We start from the raw sequence: 19,153 nt of genomic DNA, 5'->3' as shown, positions 1-19,153 counted from the left end.
GGTGTAGTCCCTGTCTCTCTGCCTCCTGCTTTAAGGAGGTGTAGTCCCTGTCTCTCTGCCTCCTGCTTTAAGGAGGTGTAGTCCCTGTCTCTATGCTTCCTGCTTTATGGAGGTATAGTCCCTGTCTCTCTGCCTCCTGCTTTAAGGAGGTGTAGTCCCTGTCTCTCTGCCTCCTGCTTTAAGGAGGTGTAGTCCCTGTCTCTCTGCCTCCTGCTATATGGATGTGTAGTCTCTGTCTCTCTGCCTCCTGCTTTAAGGAGGTGTAGTCCCTGTCTCTCTGCCTCCTGCTTTAAGGAGGTGTAGTCCCTGTCTCTCTGCCTCCTGCTATATGGATGTGTAGTCTCTGTCTCTCTGCCTCCTGCTTTATGGATGTGTAGTCCCTGTCTCTCTGCCTCCTGCTTTAAGGAGGTGTTGTCCCTGTCTCTCTGTTTCCTGCTTTAAGGAGGTGTAGTCCCAGTCTCTCTGTTTCCTGCTTTATGGAGGTGGAGACCCTGTCTCTCTGTTTCCTGCTTTATGGAGGTGTAGTCCCAGTCACTCTGTTTCCTGCTTTATGGAGGTGGAGACCCTGTCTCTCTGCTTCCTGCTTTATGGAGGTGGAGACCCTGTCTCTCTGTTTCCTGCTTCATGGAGGTGTAGTCCCAGTCGCTCTGTTTCCTGCTTTATGGAGGTGGAGACCCTGTCTCTCTGTTTCCTGCTTCATGGAGGTGTAGACCCTGTCTCTCTGCTTCCTGATTTATGGAGGTGGAGACCCTGTCTCTCTGTTTCCTGCTTTATGGAGGTGGAGACCCTGTCTCTCTGCTTCCTGCTTTATGGAGGTGGAGACCCTGTCTCTCTGTTTCCTGATTTATGGAGGTGGAGACCCTGTCTCTCTGCTTCCTGCTTTATGGAGGTGGAGACCCTGTCTCTCTGTTTCCTGCTTCATGGAGGTGTAGTCCCAGTCGCTCTGTTTCCTGCTTTATGGAGGTGGAGACCTTGTCTCTCTGTTTCCTGCTTTATGGAGGTGTAGACCCTGTCTCTCTGCTTCCTGATTTATGGAGGTGGAGACCCTGTCTCTCTGTTTCCTGCTTTATGGAGGTGTAGACCCTGTCTCTCTGCTTCCTGATTTATGGAGGTGGAGACCCTGTCTCTCTGCCTCCTGCTAGATGGAGGTGTAGAAACATCAGGGTATTCTAGGGCAGGGTTGGGATTTCAGCTTATGTCAATTCTAATCATTAGAGAGCTTCTGAAAACCAACAGTCGCAAAACAAAAACTACAGAGGAGGAAAAGGGAGGAGAGGAAATTGTCCTATTTTCACACCCTTGCATCCACTTTATGTTTCACACACACACACACACACACACACACACACACACACACACACACACACACACACACACACACACACACACACACACACACACACACACACACACACACACACACACACACACACACACACACACACACACACACACACACACACACTGGTGGTTTCCCCTCTTGCACCTGATCAGGGTTCTGTAAATATTTGGTGGTGGTAACATGAGGATGACACGATAAATTAAAGCAAACAGGCCCAGCTGAGCTCTGACAGGTAAAACAAACATGAAGCCAGTAACACGTTAGCCCAGACCCAGACCTGGCACGGCCACCATGGCACCTGGGTGGGTCCAAAAACACACTTAAAAACATACAGCACACACACATATCCAGTAAACACATGAAAGGACACATACAGTACACACACAAACACACAAACACACACGCATGGATGCTACACATGGATTTGAATTACTGCCTTGGCTGTCCTCATGGAACTCAACTTAGGCTGTTGAACATTGAACACTGGCAGTAGAGTTCTAATGCTACCTAAGCCGACCCACTGGCAGTAGAGTTCTAATGCCAATCAGACCAACCCACTGGCAGTAGAGTTCTATTACTAATTAGACCAACCCACTGGCAGTAGAGTTCTAATGCGACCTACCTAGATCGACCCACTGGCAGTAGAGTTCTAATGCTACCTACCCAGACCGACCCACTGACAGTAGAGTTCTACTACTAATCAGACCAACCCACTGGTAGTAGAGTTCTACTACAAATCAGACCAACCCACTGGCAGTAGAGTTCTAATGCGACCTACCTAGATCGACCCACTGGCAGTAGAGTTCTACTACTAATCACACCAACCTACTGGCAGTAGAATTATACTACTAATAAGACCACCCCACTGGCAGTACAGTTAAAATACTAATCAGACCAACCCACTGGCAGTAGAGTTCTATGCTACCTACCCAGACCGACCCACTGACAGTAGAGTTCTACTACTAATCAGACCAACGCACTGGCAGTAGAGTTCTAATACTAATCAGACCAACCCACTGGCAGTACAGTTCTACTACTAATCAGACCAACCCACTGGCAGTAGAGTTCTACTACTAATCAGACCAACCCACTGGCAGTAGAGTTCTACTACTAATCAGACCAACCCACTGGCAGTAGAGTTCTACTCCTAATCAGACCGACCCACTGGCAGTAGAGTTCTAATGCTACCTAGACCGACCCACTGGCAGTAGAGTTCTACTACTAATCAGACCAACCCACTGGCAGTAGAGTTCTAATATTAATCAGACCAACGCACTGGCAGTAGAGTTCTACTACTAATCAGACCAACCCACTGGCAGTAGAGTTCTAATATTAATCAGACCAACCCACTGGCAGTAGAGTTCTACTCCTAATCAGACCAACCCACTGGCAGTAGAGTTCTACTAATAATCAGACCAACCCACTGGCAGTAGAGTTCTACTACTAATCAGACCAACCCACTGGCAGTAGAGTTCTAATACTAATCAGACCAACCCACTGGCAGTAGAGTTCTAATGCGACCTACCTAGACCGACCCACTGGCAGTAGTGTTCTAATGCGACCTACCTAGAACGACCCACTTGCAGTAGAGTTCTAATGCGACCTACCTAGAACGACCCACTGGCAGTAGTGTTCTAATGTGACCTACCTAGAACGACCCACTGGCAGTAGAGTTCTAATGCGACCTACCTAGAACGACCCACTGGCAGTAGAGTTCTAATGCGACCTACCTAGAACGACCCACTGGCAGTAGTGTTCTAATGCGACCTACCTAGAACGACCCACTGGCAGTAGAGTTCTAATGCGACCTACCTAGAACGACCCACTGGCAGTAGAGTTCTAATGCGACCTACCTAGAACGACCCACTGGCAGTAGAGTTCTAATGCGACCTACCTAGAACGACCCACTGGCAGTAGTGTTCTAATGCGACCTACCTAGAACGACCCACTGGCAGTAGAGTTCTAATGCGACCTACCTAGAACGACCCACTGGCAGTAGAGTTCTAATGCGACCTACCTAGAACGACCCACTGGCAGTAGAGTTCTACTACTAATCAGACCAACCCACTGGCAGTAGAGTTCTACTCCTAATCAGACCGACCCACTGGCAGTAGAGTTCTAATGCTACCTAGACCGACCCACTGGCAGTAGAGTTCTACTACTAATCAGACCAACCCACTGGCAGTAGAGTTCTAATATTAATCAGACCAACGCACTGGCAGTAGAGTTCTACTACTAATCAGACCAACCCACTGGCAGTAGAGTTCTAATATTAATCAGACCAACCCACTGGCAGTAGAGTTCTACTCCTAATCAGACCAACCCACTGGCAGTAGAGTTCTACTAATAACCAGACCAACCCACTGGCAGTAGAGTTCTACTACTAATCAGACCAACCCACTGGCAGTAGAGTTCTAATACTAATCAGACCAACCCACTGGCAGTAGAGTTCTAATGCGACCTACCTAGACCGACCCACTGGCAGTAGTGTTCTAATGCGACCTACCTAGAACGACCCACTGGCAGTAGAGTTCTAATGCGACCTACCTAGAACGACCCACTGGCAGTAGTGTTCTAATGTGACCTACCTAGAACGACCCACTGGCAGTAGAGTTCTAATGCGACCTACCTAGAACGACCCACTGGCAGTAGAGTTCTAATGCGACCTACCTAGAACGACCCACTGGCAGTAGTGTTCTAATGCGACCTACCTAGAACGACCCACTGGCAGTAGAGTTCTAATGCGACCTACCTAGAACGACCCACTGGCAGTAGAGTTCTAATGCGACCTACCTAGAACGACCCACTGGCAGTAGAGTTCTAATGCGACCTACCTAGAACGACCCACTGGCAGTAGTGTTCTAATGCGACCTACCTAGAACGACCCACTGGCAGTAGAGTTCTAATGCGACCTACCTAGAACGACCCACTGGCAGTAGAGTTCTAATGCGACCTACCTAGAACGACCCACTGGCAGTAGAGTTCTAATGCGACCTACCTAGAACGACCCACTGGCAGTAGAGTTCTAATGCGACCTACCTAGAACGACCCACTGGCAGTAGTGTTCTAATGCGACCTACCTAGAACGACCCACTGGCAGTAGAGTTCTAATGCGACCTACCTAGAACGACCCACTGGCAGTAGAGTTCTAATGCGACCTACCTAGAACGACCCACTGGCAGTAGAGTTCTACTACTAATCAGACCAACTCACTGGCAGTAGAGTTCTACTCCTAATCAGACCGACCCACTGGCAGTAGAGTTCTAATGCTACCTAGACCGACCCACTGGCAGTAGAGTTCTACTACTAATCAGACCAACCCACTGGCAGTAGAGTTCTAATATTAATCAGACCAACGCACTGGCAGTAGAGTTCTACTACTAATCAGACCAACCCACTGGCAGTAGAGTTCTAATATTAATCAGACCAACCCACTGGCAGTAGAGTTCTACTCCTAATCAGACCAACCCACTGGCAGTAGAGTTCTACTAATAATCAGACCAACCCACTGGCAGTAGAGTTCTACTACTAATCAGACCAACCCACTGGCAGTAGAGTTCTAATACTAATCAGACCAACCCACTGGCAGTAGAGTTCTAATGCGACCTACCTAGACCGACCCACTGGCAGTAGTGTTCTAATGCGACCTACCTAGAACGACCCACTGGCAGTAGAGTTCTAATGCGACCTACCTAGAACGACCCACTGGCAGTAGTGTTCTAATGTGACCTACCTAGAACGACCCACTGGCAGTAGAGTTCTAATGCGACCTACCTAGAACGACCCACTGGCAGTAGAGTTCTAATGCGACCTACCTAGAACGACCCACTGGCAGTAGTGTTCTAATGCGACCTACCTAGAACGACCCACTGGCAGTAGAGTTCTAATGCGACCTACCTAGAACGACCCACTGGCAGTAGAGTTCTAATGCGACCTACCTAGAACGACCCACTGGCAGTAGAGTTCTAATGCGACCTACCTAGAACGACCCACTGGCATGGTTTCAGATAAGCAGAGATGTGAAAATGATCCTGCTTCATCTCTGTATCAAGTTTTTTTTGTCATTCAACAGAATATGATTTTGTTTTCCAGAATCACCAAAACTCTCTCTCTCTCAATTCAATGTAAATTTAAGTTGCTTTATTGGCATGGGCAACATCTCTCTCTCCAATGACCATAATCATTAATTCATCTCTCCACTTCTCCTTTTTCTCATTCTCTCCATTCCAGTTGTTAGTGGCTGAGCCTGGAGCCTAGGAGCCTAATGACCATGCTGTTGGCTCCTGTCTGTGTGCTTCTGCTGCTGGGAGGCCGTGTCCTTGGGGGAGGCTACCCCCCCATGCCCCAGATGAAGTACATGCAGCCCATGATGAAGGGCCCCGTGGGACCCCCCTTCCGAGAGGGCAAGGGACAGTACCTCGGTGAGTATGTGTGTACTGTATGTGTGTTTGTAAGTGTGTGTGTAATGTATGTGTGTGTGTCTTTTTGGTTTTACTATCTAAACAAGGACAATTTGGATAATTGGGGACATTTCGCCGGTCCCAACAGGGAAAAAGGCTATTTTAGGCTTAGGGGTTAGGTTTAGGGTTATGGTTAGGTTTAGGGGTTAGGGGAAATACATTTTGAGCGGGAATCAATTGTTTGGTCCCCATGAGGATAGTGAAACAAATGTGTGTGTGTGTGTGTATGTGCATGTGTGTATGTGTGTGTGTGCGTGTGTGTGCATGTTTGTGTGTGAAGTACGTCACCCAGTGTTAAAGGTATGCAGAGTGAACAGATGCTAACATATGGAAATGTTTTTAAGATGATCATACTATGGATCATTTAGCTACATTTAGGACCCCTTTATGTAAAAAAAAAAAAGACAATCTAAAGAAATATGGGATCAAATATTAAATTAGGCCTTTATTACTATAGCCTGTTGATGAATAACACATTCATAAATTCCACAAAAATGTATCTAAGAAATAAGGTTTTGAAGTGTCTGTCCTATATTTAGGAGATATGACATTTATAAGAAAGCTCTAATATATATATCCTTTTATATATATATATATACAGTACCAGTCAAGTTTGGACACACCTACTCATTCAATGGTTTTTCTTTATTTATACTATTTTCTACATTGTGGAATAATAGTGTATATATCACAACTATGAAATAACACATATGAAATCATGTAGTTTGCAAAAAACTGTTAAACAAATCAAAATATATTTTATATTTGAGATTATTCAATGTAGGCACCCTTTGCTTTCATGACAGCTTTGCACACTCTTGGCATTTTCTCAATCAGCTTCATGAGGTAGTCACCTGGAATGCATTTCTATTAACAGGTGTGTCTTGTTAATTTGTGGAATTTCTTTCCTTCTTAATGCATTTGAGCCAACCAGTTCTCCTTTGCCTAGATAATCCATCCACCTGACAGATGTGGCATATCAAGAAGCTGATTAAACAGCATGATCATTAAACAGGTGCACCTTGTGCTGGGGACAATAAAAGGCCGCTGTGTAGTTTTGTCACACAACACAATGCTACAAATGTCCTAAGTTTTGAGGGAGCATGCAATTGGCATGCTGACTGAAGGAATGTCCATCAGAACTGTTGCCCGAGAATTAAATGTTAATTTCTCTTCCATAAACTGCCTCCAATATAATTTTGGAGAATTTGGCAGTATGTTCAACCAGACCTCCACATTCGGCCTCTTCACCTGCGGAATCGTCTGAGACCAGCCACCTGGAAAGCTGATGAAAATGTGGGTTTGCACAATCAAAGAATTTCTGCACAAACTGTTAGAAACCGTCACACGGAAGCTCATCCGCGTGCTCATAGTCCTCACCTAGGTCTTGACCTCACTGCAGTTTGGCGTCGTAAAAACAACTTCAGTGGGCAAATGATCAGCTTCAATGGCCACTGGCATGCTGGAGAAGTTTGCTCTTCAAGGATGAAATCTGGTTTCCACTGTACCGGGCAGACGGCAGAAGGCAGCTTGTGGGCGAGCTATTTTCTGATGTCAACAAACACAATTGCATTTTATTGATTGCAATTTGAATGCACAGAGATACCGTGACGAGATCCTGAGCCTGACGAGATCCCGCTGCCATAGGCCACAATCAACCACCTGATCAACTCTATGTGAAGATGTGTCGCGCTGCGTGACGTCACACCAGACACTGACTGTTTTTTATCCACCTTCCTGCATATTTTTAAGGTATCAGTAACCAACAGATGCATATCTATAATCTCAGTCATGTGAAATCCATAGATTAGGGCCTAATGAATGTATTTAAATGGACTGATTTCCTTATATGAACTGTAACTCAGTAAAATCTTGGACATTGTTGCATGTTGCTTTAATATTTTTGTTCAGCGTAGTTTTTTGGCCAAACCGTTCGGATGCTATAGAGGTTTTCGTGAGAAGATCTGACAAACACCGTAGTAGCTCGGCCGCCTTCTACTGCAGATGCGAAAGGCCGACATAGGCGGACATGATGGATTGAGACGCAGCCCAAGCTGATATCTCTATCTTAAACTGACGGGTTTTGATGGGATTCTTTTGTTGTGTTATTTAGATTGACATAGGGGAGAGTCAATAGACTCTTAAGGATTAACCTATAGCTTTAACCTTACATAGAAGCGTCTGCCTGTATAAGCCACAGCCATGATTGAATGCATATGAATGCTAAGATGTGCCTCGCAGCTTGTGTGTTGAGTGGTTTTCGGAAGCTCAGGGTCAGAAAAATAGACTAAATGTATAGCAGAGAGATGAGACAATAAAAGAGATGAGAAGGGAAAAGATGAGGAGCGTGGGAAAAGAGGAGGAGCATGGGAAAAGAGGAGGAGCATGGGAAAAGAGGAGGAGCATGGGAAAAGAGGAGGAGCATGGGAAAAGAGGAGGAGCATGGGAAAAGAGGAGGAACATGGGAAAAGAGTAGGAGCATGGGAAAAGAGGAGCATAGGAAAAGAGGAGGGACATGGGAAAAGAGGAGGAGCATGGGAAAAGAGGGGGAGCATGGCGAAAGAGGAGGAACATGGGAAAGAGGAGGAGCATGGGAAAAGAGGAGGAGCATGGGAAAAGAGGAGGAGCATGGGAAAAGAGGAGGAACATGGGAAAAGAGGAGGAGCATGGCGAAAGAGGAGGAACATGGGAAAGAGGAGGAGCATGGGAAAAGAGGAGGGACATTGGAAAAAAGCAGGAGCATGGTAAAAGAGGAGGAACATGGGAAAAGAGGAGGAGCATGGTAAAAGAGGAAGAACATGGGAAAAGAGGAGGAGCATGGTAAAAGAGGAGGAACATGGGAAAAGAGGAGGAGCATGGTAAAAGAGGAGGAACAAAGGGAAAAAGCAGGAGCATGGGAAAAAATGAGGAGCATGGGAAAAGAGGAGCATAGGAAATGAAGAGGAGCATAGGAAAAGAGGAGGAACATGGGAAAAGAGGAGGAGCATGGGAAAAGAGGAGGAGCATGGGAAAAGAGGATGAGCATGGGAAAAGAGGATGAGCATGGGAAAAGAGGATGAGCATGGGAAAAGAGGAGGAGCATGGGAAAAGAGGAGGAGCATGGGAAAAGAGGAGGAGCATGGGAAAAGAGGATGAGCATGGGAAAAGAGGATGAGCATGGGAAAAGAGGAGGAGCATGGGAAAAGAGGATGAGCATGGGAAAAGAGGATGAGCATGGGAAAAGAGGAAGAGCATGGGAAAAGAGGATGAGCATGGGAAATGGATGGAGAGATGGAGAGAAGAAAGTGGAAGGAGAGGAGAGGGAGAAGTAGGTCTGTGAATGGAAATTGGATGGTTAGAAATAGGGAAATGTTGATGATGACAGAGCCATAGAGAACTTTATGTTCCCTGACAGTGAAAGTGAGGGTGACAATGTCCCTCTCTTGTAGGAAAACAGAGAGATAAGTTAGATAAAAGAAAGAAGCCAACGCTCCCCATATCTTTCATTGTAGACAGAGAGGGTAAAAGTTCAGCACTTACAATGGTTAGCATGTGATTACAATGGTTAGCATGTGATTACAATGGTTAGCATGTGATTACAATGGTTAGCATGTGTAGGATGTAAACTGTACATGTAAGCAAAGCAATGATGGTTTTCCCTAATTTCTTACAAATTGTGAGTTCAGATAGAGTTCTCACTCAGTACAACTCAATATACACTCCCAATATAGTTACCCTGCTTTGTTATAGCAGTCTTTACCAACATATTATAACCTTAGCTATTGATCCATCCAAATCCATTTTCTTGTATTTCAATCCCAAATGAGGTTGCCAGTAGCATTGCGCTGCCTCGCCCAGATGGCCAGTAGTACCTCATGATCTACAGTATATACAGTCAAATATCCAAACATTGTTTCAACAGTACAAAGTACAGGTAGGACCAAATCAAATCAGAAACAGACATTAAAGAGCGACTGCCCCTAAAAAAGCAATGTCTTGTTTTGAAAGCGACCTATGTGGCATTGATATGAGTCAAAAACAGATATTATAGTGCAAAAAATTGACTGCAAAGTGTAAATAGGATAATTTTGGCCATGAAGTCAGTTTCATCTGAAACTGAGATTTGCGAGATTATAGGACAAAATCATGTCACAGAATGATTAGTACTGTAACAGTTTTCCTTGGGTTTAATTATATCCTGCCCACATCTGGTAGAACTCAACCCACTGGACACAGACATCAATTCAAAGTCTATTCCACGTTGGTTCAATGTAATTTCATTGAAATGACGTGGAAACAACGTTGATTCAACCAGTATGTGCCCAGTGGGAAGTAATCATCAATTCGGCGCACAGCTGCAAGTTCAGCCCCCCTTAAAAAAAACATCCCACACAGAGAAGAAACAGTATAAAACATCCATATATCTATTTCTCCCTCAACTCCGTCCAGGTTGTGTATTTGATGTGGAGGTCATCCCAGATTGAGACAGGCCAGACACATATATTTGTGTTGTAATGCCTTTGCTTTATTTGTCCTTCGTGGGCAGTAAAAATGCTCCGAGACTGTGGCTCCTTGCTCTCTCTGGGTCTAGTAGGACTTGGCAGGTCTTCAATAGGTCTGATGGGGTTCTGATTGCCACTGTTTACTGAGCTCCTCTGGGCTCCGCTAGGCTCTGTGCTATGTTTGTGTGTGTGTTGGTGTGTGTGAAGGATCTGGTAGGCCTTGTTCCTCCCACCATCTGGTTGCTGTTACCAGTGATTTTCACGTAGACTAAGACAGTCAGGCACTGTGTTTGTGTATGTGTGTGTGAGAGGGAGATGGAGAAGAGGAGATGTTCCTGCATATGCCTCTCTCTTTCGCTCTCGCTCTCTCTGTTGTTATGTAATGCGTTAGTGAGAGTGCTGTGTTAGTGAGACACAGGCATCTGCGTCTCCAGCCAGGTCACACGTGATACAAGTCAGTATTCGACATCCATCCATGTCTGAGGTCGTCGGGAGATTGTGGAGACCTGCCACTAGGGGCAACAGTGAGCATTGTTACCTTCAAGTCGGTTTTGGTATTGCTAAAGCATTGTGGACGGGGATGGCAGATGGCGTAAACACTTGCCTCTAATTACAAAGGTTGCAAGTTTGAAATCCAGCAAAGAAAGTTTTTTAGTGTGTTTTAAAAAAAGTCTATCCCAACCCTTACCCCTTACCATTCGGAGTTAATGCCCAACGTTAACCTTAAACAATTTGGCGTTTGCAACGACTTCGAAATTTGAGAAACATGGATGAACGTCTTATTCTGACATGAGACTGTGAGAGCTAGTAGTGCATTTCACAATGTTTTCCCCCACAGAGGAGTTAAACAAACAGTAGCCTAACGACCAGTGGTTTCTCTGTCAGCTTCCCATAACCAAACTTGCCCCCAACCATGTACCATATTTCATGTCGAGTGCCTTTTGAACCGAGAGTCACTCAACATATCGTAGATCAGTTTATTCTATGGGGGACAAGGGGCCCTAGCTACCTCAGAACAATTTCCTTTCATGACAGGCATGTTTTCAACATCTCACCATGAAATGTGGTTTGAGAAAAGCAAATCCCAGTTGTCAAAATCAAAGAAAATTCCTGAGGAGGATGTCCATTCCCATGTCCATGAACATAGGCTACCTGAAGTTTTGGCATGAGGTTGATCCTACGCCAGCATAAAGCAGGCCTGTACCCTGCTTTTAGAGTTTAATGATGGCTTGGAATCAACAAGTGGTAGCCTTATCAGCTATGCTGAACCTTAACACACTTGTTGTTGTCCTTGGGAGCCTAGTTCAAATGGCATACAGCTACCTCCACCTAGTGGCCATGAGACTACATTTCATTTGCATAACCTTACGCACAATTGAAATAGGCATAACTGGGAAATCAAAACCATTTAGTATTGCTCAATAGTTAATACCTGTATATAAGTTAAACCATTTTGATGATGTTTAAAGGGGCAATCTGTGGATCAAACCACAAAGCGGTCACCTGGCATTGATTTGGTAAATATAAACAGGGCTATGGATGCAAGGAATGGCCATCCCTTAAATCCCAATTACAGTTTTAACCATGTTTTGAGGCGAACAGTGTTTGTTTAGCTACAATTACATTGTTTATCAACAAAGGAGTAAAACAAGCTTATGTTTTGGGTTCTGATGGGGTATGACAGTTCAACTAAGCTCATGAGGCATTTATACATTATATTTCTCAAGAATCAATGGGTATGTGACATCATCAAGTATTCATACCCCTTGACTTATTCCCCATTTTGTTGTGTTCAAGTCTGAATTCAAAATGGATTAAATGTATTTTTCTCTCTCCCATCTACACAGAATGCCCCATAATGCCAAAGTAAAAACCAGTTATTTGAAATGTTTGCCATTTTATTGAAAATGAAATACAGAAATATCTAATATATCTGAAAAAAAACGATTGAATACATTTTGATTTCCCTCTGTAATAAAACAAAATGTGGAATAAGTCAAGGGGTATGAATACTTCTGAAGGCATTGTATATCAATAATTAAAAACTCCAACAATGGATGTAGGAATCACAGAATGCCCCTTTAATAAATGTACGTCAAAATTCAAATTTCTCTTGAACATTGATGAATGTGATTATTGTTGTTGTCAAATCCATGTGCCCAGTTATACACTTCTAGTAGCCTACTTAATGTGTTTGCTAAACCCTCCCACCAAACCAAGTGTTGATCTAAGCTACTGTGGCTAAAAGTTTGTCAGAAAAACAACAACTGTCCAGCTGTTGAATAACCATCCACCCTCGAAATTAGTTGGCTGTGAACTCTGCCTTTTAATGATCAAAAATGATGTACAGTACCAGTCAAAGGTTTGGACACACCTACTCGTTCATTTTTCTTTATTTGTACTATTTTCTCCATTGTAGAATAATAGTGAAGACATCAAAACTATGAAATAACACATATGGAATCATGTAGTAACCAAAAAAAGTGTTAAACTAATCAAAATATATTTTAGATTATTCAAATAGCCACCCTTTGCCTTGATGACAGCTTTGCACACTCTTGGCATTCTCTCAACCAGCTTCACGAGGTAGTCACCTGGATTGCATTTCAATTAACAGGTGTGCCTTGTTAAAATTAAATTTGTGGAATTTCTTTCCTTCTTAATGCATTTGAGCCAATCAGTTGTGTTGAGACAAGGTAGGGGTGGTATACAGAAGACAGCCCTATTTGGTATGAAAAGCAAGTCCATATTGTGGCAAGAACACCTCAAATAAGCAAAGGGAAATTACAGTCCATCATGACTTTAAGACATGAAGGTCAGTCGCAAAAAACATCAAGCCCTATGATGAAACTGGCTCTCATGAGGACCGCCACAGGAAAGGAAGACCCAGAATTACCTCTGCTGCAGAGGATAAGTTCATTAGAGTTAACTGCACTTCAGATTGCAGCCAAAATAAATGCTTCACAGAGCTCAGGGTACAGACACATCTCAACATCGACTGTTCAGAGGAGACTGTGTGTATCAGGCCTTCATGGTTGAATTGCTGCAAAGAAACCACTACTAAAAGGACACCAATGAGAAGAAAATACTTGATTGGGCCAAGAAACACGAGCAATGGACATTAGACCGGTAGAAATCTGTCCTTTGGTCTGATGAGCCCAAATTTGAGCTTTTTGGTTCCAACCGCTGTGTCTTTGTGAGACACAGAGTAGGTGAACTGATGATATCCGCATATGTGGTTCCCACCATGAAGCATGGAGGAGAAGGTGTGATGGTGTGGGGGTGCTTTGCTGGTGACACAGACTGTGATTTATTTAGAATTCAAGGCACACTTAAAAAGCAAGGCTACCACAGCATTCTGTAGCGATATGCCATCCCATCTGGTTTGTGCTTAGAGGGACTATCATTTTTCAACAGGACAATGACACAAAACTTGCCTCCACGCTGTGTAAGGGCTATTTGACCAATGAGAGTGATGGAGTGGTGCATCAGATGACCTGGCCTCCACAATCTCCCGACTTCAACCCAACTGAGATAGTTTTGGATAAGTTGCACCTCAGAGTGAAGGAAAATATGTTGGAACTCTTTCAAGATTGTTAGAAAAGCATTCCACATGAAACAGGTTGAGAGAATGCCAAGACTGTGCAAAGCTGTCATCAAGGCAAATGTTAGGTACTTTAAAGAATCTGAAATGTAAAATATATTTTTATTAGTTTCACACTTCTTTGGTTACTACATGATATTTGTTATTAAGAAGTTTTGATGTCTTCACTATTATTCTACATTGTAGAAAATGTTAAATTTATAGAAAAACCCTTGAATGAGTAGGTGTGCCTGTAGGTCTCACACTACTCTGACCCACTCTACACACTGAGGCTACACACTACTCTACCCCCACTCTACATTGAGGCTACACACTACTCTGACCCACTCCACAGACTGAGTATACACACTACTCTGACCCACTCTACACTGAGGCTACACACTACTCTGACCCACTACAGTGAGGCTACACACTACTCTGACCCACTCGACACTGAGGCTACACACTATTCTGACAACCAATATACACTGAGGCTACACACTACTCTGACCCACTCTACACACTGAGGCTTTTTTAAAATTTATTTTTATTTCACCTTTATTTAACCAGGTAGGCTAGTTGAGAACAAGTTCTCATTTGCAACTGCGACCTGGCCAAGATAAAGCATAGCAGTGTGAGCATACAACAAAGAGTTACACATGGAGTAAACAATTAACAAGTCAATAACACAGTAGAAAACAAAGGGGGGGTCTATATACAATGTGTGCAAAAGGCATGAGGAGGTAGGCAAATAATTACAATTTTGCAGATTAACACTGGAGTGATAAATGATCAGATGGTCATGTACAGGTAGAGATATTGGTGTGCAGAAGAGCAGAAAAGTAAATAAATAAAAACAGTATGGGGATGAGGTAGGTGAAAAGGGTGGGCTATTTACCAATAGACTATGTACAGCTGCAGCGATCGGTTAGCTGCTCAGATAGCTGATGTTTGAAGTTGGTGTGGGAGATAAAAGTCTCCAACTTCAGCGATTTTTGCAATTCGTTCCAGTCACAGGCAGCAGAGTACTGGAACGAAAGGCGGCCAAATGAGGTGTTGGCTTTAGGGATGATCAGTGAGATACACCTGCTGGAGCGCGTGCTACGGATGGGTGTTGCCATCGTGACCAGTGAGCTGAGATAAGGCGGAGCTTTACCTAGCATAGACTTGTAGATGACCTGGAGCCAGTGGGTCTGGCGACGAATATGTAGCGAGGGCCAGCCGACTAGAGCATACAAGTTGCAGTGGTGGGTGGTATAAGGTGCTTTAGTGACAAAACGGATGGCACTGTGATAGACTGCATCCAGTTTGCTGAGTAGAGTGTTGGAAGCCATTTTGTAGATGACATCGCCGAAGTCGAGGATCGGTAGGATAGTCAGTTTTACTAGGGTAAGCTTGGCGGCTTGAGTGAAGGAGGCTTTGTTGCGGAATAGAAAGCCGACTCTTGATTTGATTTTCGATTGGAGATGTTTGATATGAGTCTGGAAGGAGAGTTTGCAGTCTAGCCAGACACCTAGGTACTTATAGACGTCCACATATTCTAGGTCGGAACCATCCAGGGTGGTGATGCTAGTCGGGCATGCAGGTGCAGGCAGCGACCGGTTGAAAAGCATGCATTTGGTTTTACTAGCGTTTAAGAGCAGTTGGAGGCCACGGAAGGAGTGTTGTATGGCATTGAAGCTTGTTTGGAGGTTAGATAGCACAGTGTCCAAAGACGGGCCGAAAGTATATAGAATGGTGTCGTCTGCGTAGAGGTGGATCAGGGAATCGCCCGCAGCAAGAGCAACATCATTGATATACACAGAGAAAAGAGTCGGCCCGAGAATTGAACCCTGTGGCACCCCCATAGAGACTGCCAGAGGACCGGACAGCATGCCACACAACTCTGACCCACTCTACACACTACTCTGACCCACTCTACACACTGAGGCTATACACAACTCTGACCCACTCTACACAGTGAGGCTACACACTACTCTGACCCACTCTACACACAGAGGCTACACACTACTCTGACCCACTCTACACACAGAGGCTACACACTACTCTGGCCCACTCTACACACTGAGGTTACACACTACTCTGACCCACTCTACACACTACTCTGACCCACTCTACACACAATACTCTGACCCACTCTACACTGAGGTTACAAACTACTCTGACCCACTAAACTGAGGCTACACACTACTCTGACCCACTCTACACACTGAGGTTACACACTACTCTGACCCATTCTACACACTGAGAGAACACACTACTCTGACCCATTCAACTCGACACTGAGGCTACACAATACTCTGACCCACTCCACACACTGAGGATACACACTACTCTGACCCACTCTACACTGAGGCTACACAATACTCTGACCCACTCTACACACTGAGAGAACACACTACGCTGACCCACTCTACACACTGAGGCTACACACTACTCTACCCCCACTCTACACTGAGGCTACACACTACTCTGACCCACTCCACAGACTGAGTATACACACTACTCTGACCCACTCTACACTGAGGCTACACACTACTCTGACCCACTACAGTGAGGCTACACACTACTCTGACCCACTCTACACTGAGGTTACATACTACTCTGACCCACTAAACTGAGGCTACACACTACTCTGGCCCACTCTACACACTGAGGTTACACACTACTCTGACCCACTCTACACACTGAGAGAAAACACTACTCTGACCCATTCAACTCGACACTGAGGCTACACAATACTCTGACCCACTCCACACACTGAGGATACACACTACTCTGACTCCACTATACACTGAGGCTACACACTACTCTGACCCACTCTACACTGAGGTTACACACTACTCTGACCCACTAAACTGAGGCTACACACTACTCTGACCCACTCCACACACTGAGGCTACACACTACTCTGACCCACTCTACACACTGAGAGAACACACTACTCTGACCCACTCTACACTGATGCTACACACTACTCTGACCCACTCCACACACTGAGGCTACACACTACTCTGACCCACTCTACACTGAGGCTACACACTACTCTGTAGTAGAGTGGGTCAGGATACACACTATCTGACCCACTCTACACTGAGGTTACACACTACTCTGACCCACTAAACTGAGGCTACACAATACTCTGACCCACTCTACACTGAGGCTACACACTACTCTGACCCACTCCACAGACTGAGGATACACACTACTCTGACCCACTCTACACTGAGGCTACACACTACTCTGACCCACTCTACACACTGAGGCTACATACTACTCTGACCCACTCTACATACTACTCTGACCCACTCTACACTGAGGCTACACAATACTCTGACCCACTCCACACACTGAGGATACACACTACTCTGACCCACTCTATACACTGAGGCTACACACTACTCTGACCCACTCTACACTGAGGTTACATACTACTCTGACCCACTAAACTGAGGCTACACACTACTCTGACCTACTCTACACTGAGGCTACACACTACTCTGGCCCACTCTACACACTGATGTAACACACTACTCTGACCCACTCTACACACTGAGAGAACACACTACTCTGACCCATTCAACTCAACACTGAGGCTACGCACTACTCTGACCAACTCTACACTGACGCTACACACTACTCTGACCCACTCCACACACTGAGGCTACACACTACTCTGACCCACTCTACACACTGAGAGAACACACTACTCTGACCCACTCTACACTGACGCTACACACTACTCTGACCCACTCCACACACTGAGGCTACACACTACTCTGACCCACTCTACACACTGAGGCTACAAACTGCTCTGACCCACTCTACACTGAGGCTACACACTACTCTGACCCACTCCACACACTGAGGATACACACTACTCTGACCCCACTATACACTGAGGCTACACACGATCTGACCCACTCTACACTGAGGTTACATACTACTCTGACCCACTAAACTGAGGCTACACACTACTCTGACCCACTCTACACTGAGGCTACACACTACTCTGGCCCACTCCACACACTGAGGCTACACACTACCTACTCTGACCCACTACACTGAGGCTACACACTACTCTGACCCACTCCACACACTGAGGCTACACACTACTCTGACCCACTCTACACACTGAGAGAACTCACTACTCTGACTCATTCCACTACACTGAGGCTCACACTACTCTGACCCACTCCACACACTGAGGCTACACACTACCTACTCTGACCCACTACACTGAGTCTACACACTACTCTGACCCACTCCACACACGGAGGCTACACACTACTCTGACCCACTCTACACACTGAGGATACACACTACTCTGACCCACTCCACACACTGAGGCTACACACTACCCTGACCCACTCTACACTGAGGCTACACACTACTCTACCCACTCTACACTGAGGATACACACTACTCTGACCCACTCTACACACTGAGGCTACACACTACTCTGACCCACTCTACACACTGAGGATACACACTACTCTGACCCACTCCACACACTGAGGCTACACACTACTCTGACCCACTCTACACTGAGGATACACACTACTCTGACCCACTCTACGCACTGAGGCTACACACTACTCTGACCCACTCTACGCAATGAGCCTAAACATTACTCTGACCCACTCTACACTGAGGCTACACACTACTCTGACCCACTCCACAGACTGATGTTACACACTACTCTGACCCACTCTACACTGAGGCTACACACTACTTTGACCCACTCTACACTGAGGCTACACACTACTCTGACCCACTCTACACTGAGGATACACACTACTCTGACCCACTCTACACACTGAGGCTACACACTACTCTGACCCACTCTACGCAATGAGCCTAAACACTACTCTGACCCACTCTACACTGAGGCTACACACTACTCTGACCCACTCCACAGACTGAGGATACACACTACTCTGACCCACTCTACACTGAGGCTACACACTACTCTGACCCACTACACACACTGAGGCTACACACTACTCTGACCCACTCTACACTGAGGCTACACACTACTCTGACCCACTCTACACTGAGTCTACACACTACTCTGACCCACTCCACACACTGAGGCTACACACTACTCTGACCCACTCTACACTGAGGCTACACACTACTGACCCACTCTACACTGAGGATACACACTACTCTGACCCACTCTACACACTGAGGCTACACACTACTCTGACCCACTCCACACACTGAGGCTACACACTACTCTGACCCACTCTACACTGAGGCTACACACTACTCTGACCCACTC

General features: G+C 45.4%; 1 protein-coding gene across 1 annotated transcript in view; it reads left to right on the top strand.

Moving 5' to 3' along the window:
• LOC109907269 (collagen alpha-2(VIII) chain) overlaps window positions 1-19,153 on the top strand; it is a 111,297-nt gene that overhangs the window by 81,038 nt on the left and 11,106 nt on the right. The window contains exon 2 of the mRNA XM_020505147.2: window positions 5,573-5,763. Within this exon, the coding sequence (XP_020360736.1) occupies window positions 5,607-5,763 (157 nt within the window). The 5' untranslated portion in view covers window positions 5,573-5,606. The remainder of the gene's footprint in view (window positions 1-5,572; window positions 5,764-19,153) is intronic.

The sequence above is a fragment of the Oncorhynchus kisutch genome, linkage group LG17 (genome assembly GCF_002021735.2).
Source record: "Oncorhynchus kisutch isolate 150728-3 linkage group LG17, Okis_V2, whole genome shotgun sequence".
Lineage (NCBI taxonomy): Eukaryota > Metazoa > Chordata > Actinopteri > Salmoniformes > Salmonidae > Oncorhynchus > Oncorhynchus kisutch.
Note: the sequence above shows the minus strand (reverse complement) of the source record. Positions and strands in the feature narration are given on the sequence as shown.